The 13600-nt window shown below is 35.7% G+C and overlaps 1 protein-coding gene across 17 annotated transcripts in view; it reads right to left on the bottom strand.

Annotated features, from left to right (window-relative positions):
* Window positions 1-13600, bottom strand: part of LRCH1 (leucine rich repeats and calponin homology domain containing 1) — a 118250-nt gene that overhangs the window by 28592 nt on the left and 76058 nt on the right. For 6 of the 17 annotated variants that reach the window (XR_007379272.1, XR_007379273.1, XR_007379275.1 and 3 more), the window contains exons 10-17: window positions 13381-13448; window positions 12227-12313; window positions 10131-10220; window positions 9987-10023; window positions 7897-8010; window positions 5784-5831; window positions 5006-5078; window positions 129-236 (exon numbers count right to left, since the gene is read on the bottom strand). Coding sequence is in view for 3 of the 17 variants with exons in the window: in XM_048957402.1 (XP_048813359.1) it covers window positions 129-236; window positions 5006-5078; window positions 5784-5831; window positions 7897-8010; window positions 9987-10023; window positions 10131-10220; window positions 12227-12313; window positions 13381-13448 (625 nt within the window). In the remaining 14 variants the exon portion in view is untranslated. The remainder of the gene's footprint in view (window positions 1-128; window positions 237-5005; window positions 5079-5783; window positions 5832-7896; window positions 8011-9986; window positions 10024-10130; window positions 10221-12226; window positions 12314-13380; window positions 13449-13600) is intronic. The other 11 variants (XR_007379276.1, XR_007379279.1, XR_007379289.1 and 8 more) reach the window with 9 other exon arrangements.

Raw genomic sequence — 13600 nt, 5'->3', positions numbered from 1 at the left:
TGAGGCATTTGGTGTTATAAACATTTGCTTAACAGTATTAGCTTTCATCCTTAACCACATGGGACATTTGCCGCATACTGAGTTTTCTGAAAGCATAAAATCAAGTAAATGATGTATGGAACACCTACCATTGTCACTGTCTCCTTCAGATGGTATACTGTAGCTAAAGCTGTCCCATGTTTGTGCCTGTGTAAGTGTGTTGAAGGAGACAGGAGGAAGACTGAGGGATGGGTCTGCTGAAGGGGAGTGACAGCCAGTCCATGGTGGTGTAAGGACCGGGGTGGGGGAAGAGGGCAGGCAGCAGCATTGCATATATGGCGTTAGGGTTGCATGGCAATGAAGATGCAATTCAAAGGTGATTCATACAAAATGTGTAATTTTTGAAGAAAAGAATGAAAGAAAGGTGGTGCAGAATAAAAAGAACGAAAGGTTATATGTTAGTACTTGCAAATCAGACATTATATGTGCAGTTAAAGCTGTTAAGCTTAACAAGATCATTGTAACCATAGCATTTCACAGAAATTGTTTACAATCACCTTTTAAGAAAAAGTACCCATAGATTTTATGTTACAGTCTTGAGCCTGTGAATCAAATGGTAAATGCATCTCTGTGAAGTTTCAGCGTTCTAAATTAAGTAGTTTGGAAAAGAAGAACTCAGTTATTTTTGCAACTGTTCAATGTATATGTACATATAAATAAATTGTTACACTAACTTCCCAGCTAATTTCAAGAGGAGGCAAACACTTGGAATTCTCATTTAATCCCCTGAATTCTTGTCCTGTTGAAATGTCTTGTAAGAACGTGCAGTAGAGATGTTTTCCTTTTGCTTTAATCACTTCATAGTTTATGCAGCACTACTTATATTTCTTGCTAATTCCCACAACGTTAAGACCTAGTTTACAACAGGCTCTAGGAAAGTTCTGGCAGACTTTCCAGTAGTAGAGATGTGCAACACCTCCAAAGGAGGATCCAGAGTCTGTACCACAAACCCTGGCAAGCCTGCTCTGTGTACAGCATTATAACAAGCACAAAATCACTGATAATTCAACTGGGCTCGCTACAGCACACCAGACTTCATCTGTCCAGAGAGGCTGCAACAACACAGCCTCTCCATCCTTTCTGTCTTCTGTCTTCCTACTACTAGTCATGACAGCACCTCCTTTTCTCCCCTCAAATCCTCCAGTGGACCTTCTCATTCTTTCCCTCCCATATCTTACTTCATGCTTGTCTTCTGATGTGATTGTGGAAAAGCTTTCCTCAAATCTCCACTCCATGGTGTTTCAGAAATGAACAACGACATCCTTAAAATATCTCATCCCTGTTTATCTTGTCTACACCATTCATCCTTTCAAAGCTTTCTACCGGCTTGCAACCTTTCATCACGTAATTTGCATCTCACCTTCCTTACCCTTCACAAAGATGTCACTCCTTAAAGAGTTCTTCCTGTATCTGATCCCAGTTCTCTACCATTTCTACCACCAAAATGAGCTCTTTCCTCACTTCTTGCTTTTCTGTGTATGTACTTCCATGTCTCATCTACTTTACTGCACACACAAGTCACATCCATTCTCCTCAAACTAAACTGGAGATTACATGCTACCTCTGCTCTGAATGCTAAACTCTAAGCCTGAATCAACTGAAAACCACTACATAGATCAAAAAACTGCAAAAACTCGTAACAGAAGGAAGTCCAAGGTAAAGCCCAGTTCTCAATTTATGCGATTCCAAATTAGCAACAGGGAACTTAATTGCATACTTTCTCCTTCTCTCAAAACTCCGGAATCCGCATTAACAAGATGATAATTGAGACAATGTTGTATAAAATTTCACCTTAGACTTTCCTCCACATTTACCTGTTCAAGAGTTCTCCCTTTTCAGATATGCACTTTTTAAAAGCCTCTTTATTGCTTCTGACTACAGAGACAATAGGTCAGCCAAACCTGAATAACCACAGCACCACTCAAACTCCAAGCAGAATTCAACATGAGGTAACAGAACACTGATCCTTGGAAAATAATAAGCAGCCTTTAATTATACTGGCAACTAGGATTCAGATGATTTTCCAAAGTACACAGATAATGTATTAGGAGCAAGATGTTTATATCTCATTTTCATGATTACAGCAAGGACTTTGCGAAACTCCATTTCTACAATTGGTATCACTTGATATTTTAATTAATTCATGAATCAAGTGCAGAAGATTTAAGTTTAGTAGCTATTTTGAATGGCTCCATTTCAGAGCAAAAGCACATCCCAAGAACAAAACTTCTAATTGAACTTATAATTATTTATTCCTTTCAAGAATGATTTTTAAGGTTTTCAACTGAATATGAATTTGAGAAGCCCATTCACTATAAAATATTTATAAGGATAAAATTATCTGATTTATTTTTTTTTTTTTAAGATCTTATTATTTTCTGAGTAAACAACCGATCCTTAAAAAAGACTCCATCAAGAAGTCAAACACTATTATCTTTCAAAACATTTTCTTTGGATACCAAGTCAACCATCAGATATGAATTTTCCCAATATTTTGGCTAGCTTTGAAATGAGAGATCTTCAGTCCTGTAAACATGCCAGAATGTACTAGTATAGCACATACTAACACAGAAGCTTAAGCCACAGTGGCTTCTTCTGGAAGCACTTTACTTTGTGTGTGTGATTCTATTTTTATTTTATTTTATTTTAAGCATAACCAGAAATCTAGGATATTTTACTTTCAGATTTGGAAGAGACATAAGTCAAGTCACTAAGAAACAATGAGGGGAACAAAATCAAACAGAAAGCAACATTCATTAAAAATAGATGAAAACAAACTGAAAATAAGCTCTCCGATTTCAGAAAGGTATGTTTGCATACATTTTCATGGAAAAACTGTTTCCAATGAGCTCTACTAAATTTTTCCCTAAGGTAATGAAGAACTTGAATGAAAAAGTTATAAAGTTAAACTATACACTAAGCTGAAAAACTTTTCTGGATCACAGGACTGCTGGACCTCAGCTCAGCTTTGGGGCACTGAAGCAGTATGTAGTTAAGAAGCGCGAATTAAGACAGTGAGAGAATGGTTCAAACTCACTCAAGACTTGTACAAAAAGCTGTAACAGAAGGACAGTGAAGGAACTAGTTGTGGCAAACTGGAAGGAAAGATGTGCAGGATTCACAAATGTGCCAGTATCTTGAGCTACAAACTACTTTGATCTGTATTTTTTTCTTAGGTGCTAGCAAAACAAATTTAAATACTATTTCTACTGCAATTACAGAGCAGCAAGATAGAAGAAAACAATATGCAGCATCCCTGCTCCATTGTAAGGTTTTATTTTGTCACACTGTGTTACATAGCTAATGTACTGCTGTTTTACCTGATGCTGGTCTTCAGGTTTTGCTATTATCAAATTCAACTGCCTTACTGCAGTATAAATCTTAGGCAACATCACTGAAACTGCAAGCAATAGGGTAAAAGACTGCAGAAATGGCTCTCAGTTGGTGGTTCTGTAGTGTACGATAATGGAAAGGAAAACAAATTCAGATAAATGGGTTTTCTATATCCCACAGCTGTGACCAAACAACATTATAGTATTGGCATAGTTTGTGATTCAAATATATAAATTTGTATTGGTACAAAGCAGCAAAACAGCAGATTATAATCAACTGACATTAGCATTCAATGAGGTTACACTGTTTCAGTATACAAGGGGGAACTGGAGGAGTTGTGCAGGTCTGGGTCTCCCATCACTAGTCTTGTAGGAACGTTGCAGAACACTGCAATCCCTGCAATCCAATCCTTCTGGAAACTCTCTAAGAAAGATTAGCTATGCTAATTAGCTATGCTTTTGGAAAGTGTCTTTTTCTCTTTATTTATTACTGTCATTGGATATAGAATGTCTTGAGACAACTGGTATGCCAAGACTAGGAAACGTGTGTTAAACTAACTTGAATCCAAAATCAGTCTTGCATTCATTCAATTCTCCTACAATACTGCTTCCAGTTCCTGGCAGCAGATAACAGATCTGCCCAACTTCTATATCATAACAATGCAGGAAATTTAAAATGCTTTCTTTATGAAACAAGGTTTGTTCAATAACACTTTCTTTGCTCTGCAAACCTTCTTAAAAACAAATCTATGGGTACAATTTCCTAAAATACATTCAAATATGAAACTGCTGCCATTATTGCCAAGATATTTTGTTATGGAAGCTACAAGCTTATAGTGATTTACCAGCAACTGACTAAAACCATTTGTGGTGAATGCGAGAAAACAGAATTACAGCCACCAAATGCTGAAGCATACCTAAAATATTAAGGTTATTCTTTAGAGGTGATGTGACTTAACAGCACTGACAATCAATGCTGACCATCTTAGTCCAGAGAAGATAAGAACAGAGTTTACCTGTAATTTATCCTGCTTTCAAGGGAAGCCCTCAAATACATTCCAGTTTATTTTGTTGACTTCCTCCTACTTTTTTCCCTCCCCTCCAATAAAGTGCTGCATGTTAATGATGGTAATACAGATTTGGCACATTGCAAATTTGTTAAACTCAGTTGCAGGCTGAAGAAAACATCTCATCTTCCTCAAACCACTTCTCCTTGCACAATTATAACTACCGAGAGACTCATGCATAAGCATTTTCTAAACAAGTCTGATTATTCACATATTATTTACCAACATATTTTATCATCTTGTATACTTATACATGTATATTGCTTATATGTATATTATACATGTGTATTAGCATGTGCTTATTTTTAAATGTGTGTGTGTGTGTATATAAAATTAATAAAACACCTGATTTATCAGTAAGGGGTAAAAACTAATGCACATAAAATACATTAAACAGAGTTAACACAAATTTGATCTCAAGTCAAGCATATAGACAATGTTCTAGCCTTCGGAATACAGAAAGTGTTTTCATCACTGAATTGTAAGAGAAAATGAAAATACAAGTATCTATTAATAGCATGGCTGTGAAAAAGTACAAAAATTGATTGATTTTCTTTCCTACAATACCTGATCGTGGCTTCAGGCCAAAAGGGATTGTGTTGTTTGTAGTAGGAGACAGCGTTGGACTTTTATCTTTGTTCTGTATAATTTAAGAACATAAATTCAAATAAGAGCAGTGTCCAGAATATCACAGGGAAACTGACTGAATTAGCAATACTGCATGCTACAACTATTTCACCACAGTCTGATCACATAGCTGTGAACCTCTAACAATCTCTCAGTTTTATTCAATACCACTCCTTTACTGGAAAAGAACTTTCTGACTGAAGTCTGCAGCATATTGGCCCTAGCTATAAACAAGTGTGATTGTTTCTCAGTTTTCTCCCACAGAACCATTTGGTTCCATTCAACATACACTTTTGTGGCAGAGTACATTTAGAAGAACAAAACAGAGACAATTTTTTTTTCCTTAGATGTGTTTCTTACACTGAATCAGAATTACCATTCTGCTTAACTATTTCTCCTGAATTCTGCCTAAAATGCAGAAAGGTGGAAGTTAATCATAGACCTCACAATAGAACCATGATGGTTATACCATGATAAGAAAGGAGAAGTCTTATAACCAACCTCCAGAAAATAAATCCTATTTAAAAAACAATTCATAAGAATGGAATCTATGGGAGTACCATCACCAACACCAGGTGCTCGTGAGTTTGTGAGGTGCTCATATACAGTGTAAAGTAGAGGAAGAAACATTGGTTTTGCACAGAAAATAGGAAGATTTCATAAAGAGCCCACTGACCATCCACATGCTGAAGACAAACAAAATGCACTACCATCTTACCTCATTGTGAGAGGGTTGGCCACTTGTATTCCAAACAATTACATCATTCTGCACGATTGGACAGAAAGAAAAAAGAAAGATCTTTTCAGCAAATGCATTGGTCATACACAGCCATACAGTATTCTAATCACGACAGTCAGAGACTCATTAATATTCAATACTTTTCATCTTCACATTTTTCTGCTTTGTATTGGTTTTGTTTTCTTTACCACAACAATTTTCACGATTGATATATACTTTGATGCTAGGCTAACAGAAATACCACTTAAAAATTCTCCTGTAGAAATTATTTGCACAAATTTATCTTTAATTTCTTCTCTGCAGGCTCTCAACTGATTCGTAAGTGTGTTTGTAAGACTTGAATCTTTGTTCATTCAAGTGCATTATCTAACATTGTTTCACAGATTTCAACCTTTACCAGGAGTTTAATAGGGGAGTAAAAATTTTAAATATAGGTTTGAAGAGAGAAGCATTCTGCAAGCAATTCCTTTGGTAATTGCCATATAACACACCTTTTGTTACCATTTTTGCTATAGCTAACCTGGAAACACGGAAATCATGTCAGTAAAATATCAAACAATTGTTAATTCTGTATAAGTCATAACTCAGTAGAAATAGGATTGGCATAGGTAAAATGGATTATAAATTCATTCAAAACCCTTTCATTAGGGCAAATTTTTTAATGGAGAAAAAGTGGAGATTAAAAATACAGCCCTCAAAATATTGGTCCCAGCACCCTAAGAATTTTCTGAAAGTTACTAAGATGGGAAGGAAGATTACACACACATTTTGATAAATGACCTTTCCTGGCCACTACTTTAGCTTGAAAAATAAAATACGATCCTCAGCTACCAACTTCTTTCACAATCTTACCTCAACCACTGTATTACCTACAATTAATAGAAGGAAATTTTAGTAATCTCATCCCTGCCAATTTCTACCTGGAGATTAGCATGTTTAAGCACTCCTATGCTCAGCGGTTGTCCTTGTGACAGACAAGCTAGTTAAATCTACACTGCAGGTCAAAACTCTCTCACAACATGCAAGTCACCAGTCAGAGCTCCAAATTTACATTCAACCTGAAAACTACAAGTGCTTACTGTATGCAGAATGATTAGATTTGCTCTTGCAAGACACATTTCTATTGAATGGAACATATCTTGTGCTTCCACCTGCATACAGGACTAGATTAGGCCCTCTACAAGTTTTTAGGAAATTTCCTCATTTAAAAGGTTTTTAAAATGAATCAGCAGCATTCTTGTTGAAGAGATTTGTTAAAATACAGAATGTGCACGTTGTGCATTCTGACATCAAATTAACTTTTTGTGTAACACATTAGCAATGCAGCTAAGAATCAATCCCAAATAAAGTATGTTAACTCCCATGTACAATACAAGAAAACTGTGGAGATACAAACTTTCCTTCTTTTAAAAAAAAAAAAAAAAAGATAAAATTGAGTCACAAAGAGATCACAGGAGTATTTGCTAGTAACGATATTTGAAAAGCATCAAGATATACCAGTAGGTTTATGTCTGCATAAGATACACTATACTAAAGTATTGTGAATGCAGGCAGAACTTTCACAGGTCATTTTGTTCTCAGAATTCTCTTGCAAGAACATTCACAAACAACTAAGTCCTGAGGTAAGAAAGTATGAACCAAATATTTAAGCTTGAATTTTTCACAGTTCTTCATTTCTGGATCACTGAAATACAAAGCTGACAATATTTTTGATACTTTAGAAGTATCATCTCAACACACAGAGTCTTCTTTGTAATACAAATTCATTGCTGCATACAAAACCTTAACCGCATGAGCTGCGGTATTTGGATTAAGGGTGGGAAGAGAAACCAGATCATTGAAGATCCAACTCTGATAATACTTATTTTTGCTAATAATGTTTATTAGAAGAAAATACATCAATTTCAGCCTTTTCTTTGATAGGTCTTAATTAACATCCCATTTATATTCAGGTAAGGGAAAAACATAAATAAACAAAAGAAAAATACCACCACCAAAAATCCTAAAGGGCTTTAACTTCCCTACCAGTGAATGGAAGACAGTGACTCATTCCAAATGTTTCCATATTTATTGTATCTAGACACCTACGTACCTGATTCAATGACCATTTTTCACCCTGTTCACATGTTTTCATTTCATTCTTGGCTTTCTCCATAATTAATTCCCTCCTCCTATGAAATTCTAGTTCCTCTTCAGCATTTTCTTTCTGAAAGATACATTACTCTTTAGGCTGTGAATCACTGGGAATAGAATTGTATCTTTTTTTACATAACATTTTTATATCAGAAGTATTTCCGACAAGTACTGTGATGAAAAGCAAACTGTACAGTAAGCAGACACTACATCATTGCAGTTCCAGTGCTAAAAGATGGTCATTATGTCAATCTAAATAAACTTGGAGTATACTGAAAGGATTTAAAGAACAAAGCTAATATGAGGCATACTCAACATGGACTCATGAAGGGGAAGTCCTGCCTTGATAATTTGATCTCCTTCCATAAGATCACCTGTTAGGTGAACAAAGGGAAGGCAGCAGATGTAGTCTCCCTGTATTTCACTAAGGCTTTTGATACCACTCCTGACAGCGCATCCTTCTGGACATGTTGACCAACTTTGAGATAAAGAGGTTCATGCTATGCTAGGCAATGAAATGGCTCAGAGGGTTGTAGTAAGTGGAGGGCTACAACTGGCTAGCAGACAATCACTGGTGGTGTTTTCCGGGGCTCAATCCTAGGGCCACTCCTGTTCAATGTTTTTACCAATGATCTGAATGCAGGATTGGAACGCATCCTCATCGAGATGATTAGTGATGCTGTACTGGGAGGTGCTGTTGTCCAAGATAGATATGAGGCCTTGCAGTGATTGAGATGGATCAGACCATTGGGCAATCATCAACACCATGAAGTTCAACAAAGGTAAATGCCAGTTTTTGCACCTGGGACAGAGCAATGTTAGACACAGGTACAGACTGGGAGACATATGGCTGGAAAGAGCCCTGCAGAAAGGATCTGGGACTGGTGGCAACAGCAGGCTCACCTTGAGCCACCAGTGTGCCCTGGAAGCCAAGTGGGCTCTGTAATATGGAAAGGATGCTAAGATTCTAGAGAGCCTCTGGAGGAGGGTGACAAAGCTAGTAAAGAGCTACAGGGTTTGTCCTATTAGAAGGAATTGAGGTCGTGTTGTCCAGTCTGGAGAACAGAAGACCAAGAAGTGATCTCATTGTACTGTGCAGTTCCCTGAGGAGGGGAATTGGAGAAGTGGTGCCAGGCTCTGCTCTTGTGAACCTACGGCAGGAGCCACGGAACAGCACAAAGCTGTGCTAGGGAGCTTCAGACTGGATATTAGAAAAAATCATTTACTTATGAGAATCATCAAAAACTGGAACCGGCTTCCAAGAGAGGCAGTTGATGTCCCACGCTTAGCCATGGTCAAGAGACATTTGGACAATGCTTTGTTCATATGCTTTAACTTTTGGTTAGCCTCAAAAGAAAAGGCAGTTTGACTAAATGATATTTCTAAGTCCCTTCCAACTGAACTATTGTATTCTATAAAGAATACTAATTCACCAGTCAAGATACATTTCAAATAACAAGCAATACATAACATACTATAAATTATAAATCATACTTCATATACTCCTTCCATAATTGGTGACAGCACATTAGGAAAAATGTAATCATTAATTTACAAAATATTTTGGAGTTATCCTTAATGAATACTGTTTCCTTACACTAGAATAGGGATACTGGAAGAGAACAAGAATACACATTGCTGAGCTGTGAACAGTAGCAATTGATTCTCATAGCCAACACAACACATGAAAAAGATTGCTGTATGGAAAGATGACTATCTTTCTACAAACTGAGTGGAAAAAAAGGAAAAAAATAACATGCAAAAGTAACAGATAAACCCAGAAAATGAAGTTATTTGTGCATGTGTGTGTATGTATGTCTATACACACACATATATTATATACATAAATATATATATAAATAAATATATAGTTTCTCTCTATATACACATATATAAACAACAATTACATTTAAATTTTGAAGAACTACTTGTGTCCTCCAGTCTACCATAGTTTTCCTTTACTTACTTGGTAGATTAAAAATGGATGAAATTATTGGCTCACTTCCTGTCTTACCCCTCAAATATCTTATAATATGTTCATTAACATACCTGGCCAAGGGAGGACATCTCCATCTGCATTTGACTGCTATGTATAAAGAAACAAATGTGAATATGTAATTTATTTTGTAGAAACTCAAGATTCTAACAAATGTTTTTTTTTTTTTTAAAAAAAAAAAAAGTAGATAAACACACTTTACTGTAGACTCCTGAAATTCTAAAGCTGTTGCTGGTTCCATGGGATACAGATTCACATCACTGCTTTCTGAAATATCCATGCTTAATCTGTAAGGTTTGAAATAAAAACATGGCACTGGGGTATAGAGTTGATAATCATTATGTTCAGTATTCAGTTTCAAACAAATGGATATATAAAATATTTTTAATCGTGGTATCAATCTGCTCTATTTTATTTCTTATAAAAATGTCACCACCTTGGTCAAATCAACATTAACATCTGCAAAGTACCACTCTAAGCAATAAGTTGTATCAAAACAAAGTGATCTGTTTACTATTAACAGTCACATGACATTATATATAACACTGAAGACATCTACATTCAACCTCTAGCATTCTGTGTTTTAACAAGATCCAAAACCCTGGTTAAATATCTAAATTTAATTTACAATGCATGAAAATAAAGCAGACCAGCAACACACTCCAAGTAGCCAACAATTTGAAATAAAGCAATGAAGACAGGAAAGAGAGTAAAACAAGAAAATACTGGAATAGATTGAGCCTGAAATCCTTTTCCATTCCTGAACTGAATTGCTGTTAACGTGCACAGAAGATGTGCAGAGCATTAAATTGTCAAGTCACTGTGGTCCTATTCCACAATTTAGTCATGTCTGTAAATGAAAATAACACTAATTGATATATTTTACATGGAGCTCTAATCAGTGTGTGCAAGGTAAGCTTCAGCATCACCTCATGCTTCAGCCTGTTGCTGCAAGCAATGATGAGGCATCCACAAGAGAATGCAAAATCAAGCTTCATTTGATATGTACCAGACACCCAGGAGTGTCATGCTGGACAAGTCTGTTTGTTAGCATAAAACAAACAGACATTTGAATGGCCTGTTTAGCACTCAACAAAGCAAAAATAAATACATGCATGACATATTTATAGTCATCTTTAAAAGCTGTATTTCATATAATATTCTGCTATTGAAAACACAACTGAACACGCGTGGAGAAATGGAGACTGTCTGTATTTCACTGCCTTTTGAAATTTTGTAAGCAAAAAAACCGTAGGAAATGTCAAAGCATTATCTGACAAACAAAAAAGCAACAAATTTTATAAGGCTGAGAGATTTTTTACTGCCACTTTCCTTCTAACCAGACTATTTTTCAATCTTATCTGCAACACTTCTGCTAACTCATAAGTTACAGATGAGATACAGAAGCAACAGAATTTTATCTCACAGAAACCACAGGACTGCTCTTCATTTATATGATTATTATTTTTTTTTTTAACTATTTAGTACTCATTTCAAGAATTCAACTATTCTCTGTATGATTCAAAATAAAGCCAGATAATTCCTTTGCCAGAAAAAGTGACAGGAGTGAACTTCAGTCCTAAAAAGCAGAAAGATATGCTAAGTGAAAAAGCAATATCAAAACAGACTTTTAAGCTACAGAACAGTGTAGTCATAAGAAGAAATGGCTATATGAACTGGCCAAGGAAGGAGAAACAAGGACATTTTAGACTGGGAATGATAAGGAGGTGTCTACTGTTCAGAGAATTAAAGCTCTAGAAAGCTCTACATCATAGAATCAATGATGAAAAATTAGCTTCTTAGTTTTAAAATGAGCTTAATTTTTGAAAGGGATTACACACCGAAAAGCAATAGCAAGCACAGGGACAGAAGTACCTGCAACACCCATCAGTTCTTTCAAGCACGACAAGCTTCTGTTTGTTTTCCTTTTATATATTTAATCCTTTGTTTATTCACAGACCCAGAGTAATTCCACCTGACTTCAGACACTTAAAAGATGCATATAAGTTAGACAGCCTTGCCTTCTATAGCCAGGAGAAATACCTTCACTAGTAGCCTCTTCCCTTTTCTCCTTTTGACCTCAGAGAAAGACTACCAGAACTTCAGCACTACTTCAAGTATCTTCTTTATGCATCCCAGAAAGATGGGATGAAGCACATAGAAAACCTTCTCCAATTCCAATTCAAGTATTAACGAGAAGAGGAGTTTGTACAGACTAAAAGAGATAAGACTATTCTACAGGAAACTCAACAGAAGTTATAAATACGTAAGACACCTGCTATTTTAAGCATACCTGTTGGGATCTTGTAACAAATCTACTGCTTCTCTTAGTTGTTCTATCATTGCTATATCAATAGTTTGTTCTTCTGACATATTTATTCTATAATAGAAAACAAAAGCATTCAAAAAAAGAAAAAAAAAAAGAGGTAGAACAGCAATTATCAGGGGTTGTCTCAATTTCAATTTGTGAACTCTACCTTCTAACTAAGCATGCAGCTAATACAGAGGGAAGGTAAAAAAAGCCTCTGTGCAAACTAATAAGTGCTGAAATTTACGTAAAGAGTGTCTTCAGAAAAAAATCACCAGCACCTTGCCTTTAACAAAACTTGTTATTATATTACAAAAAATTATTATATTACAAAAAATGTAATGAACTAAGAAACTAGGATCTTTGCATATCCATTAAACAGACCAACTTCAAAAGCTGACTCCTATTAACCACATTCACCACATACATTATTACAGAATGTGACAGTTCTTTTTAATGGACCACAGCATGCTTTCTTTTGCTTTTCAAGATTTGGTTGTTGTTGATGTTGGTTGTTTTTTCTTTTTTTTCTTTTTTAATTTATTAAAAAAATCATCTGATAGTTCTGCCAACAGTGTTCTTTTGGAACATGCTTATTTTTCCCTCCTTTCAATTTTTATTTCTAATCACATAGGACTCCACTGTTCTGAGGTGAGAACTTCACAGTGCGCTGTCTTGCTAGAGCTGTTTTTCTTATGAACACTCATCATTGACTGATGTTCACTGACACTGCACTTGAGCTAATACCTATGAACTATTGATTGTTTCAGGGTTAAAATTATGACAAAGTAAGAAAAAAATTTTGAAAAGAAATCCTGTGCATTAGATTTTACAAGTTAAATTGAATTTTTAAAGACAATAGCATAAGCAGACTACATATCAAAATACCTAATTTTAAAACCCGGGCTCTACATTGGCTAAAAAATGCCAAATTACAGCTTTATTAGCACATACACATTAGTTGCAAGCTAAGACCCACTTGATTAATCAATAACATACAACACACCACATTCACGCACAGAAAGCTGCACTGCTGTATGCTTTTAAGTCTACAAAATTCTTAACTGAGAAGAAAACACCAGATTTGGTCATCTAATGAAAAGATACAGTTAATTACTTACAGACAAAGCAATACTTACATTTCTTCTGTTTGCCATTGTGCGTCCTCTTCAATTCTCAGTAATTCATCACACTCTGCTGCTCTGCTCTGTAAGCAGACAAAGTGATATTAAGAATTGAACTTTGCAATTAAGCAAGCAGATAAGTTTTCCTTTCAGACTCAGCAGTGACCTATTTTATTTAACAGTTTAGGGTGGCTAGTTGAAGCAATCCAACACTTCTGCTTCACATCTCACTCTA

This window comes from Lagopus muta, chromosome 1 (assembly GCF_023343835.1).
Source record: "Lagopus muta isolate bLagMut1 chromosome 1, bLagMut1 primary, whole genome shotgun sequence".
Lineage (NCBI taxonomy): Eukaryota > Metazoa > Chordata > Aves > Galliformes > Phasianidae > Lagopus > Lagopus muta.
The sequence above is the reverse complement of the archived record's forward strand: the minus strand, read 5'-3'. Positions and strand labels throughout refer to the sequence as shown.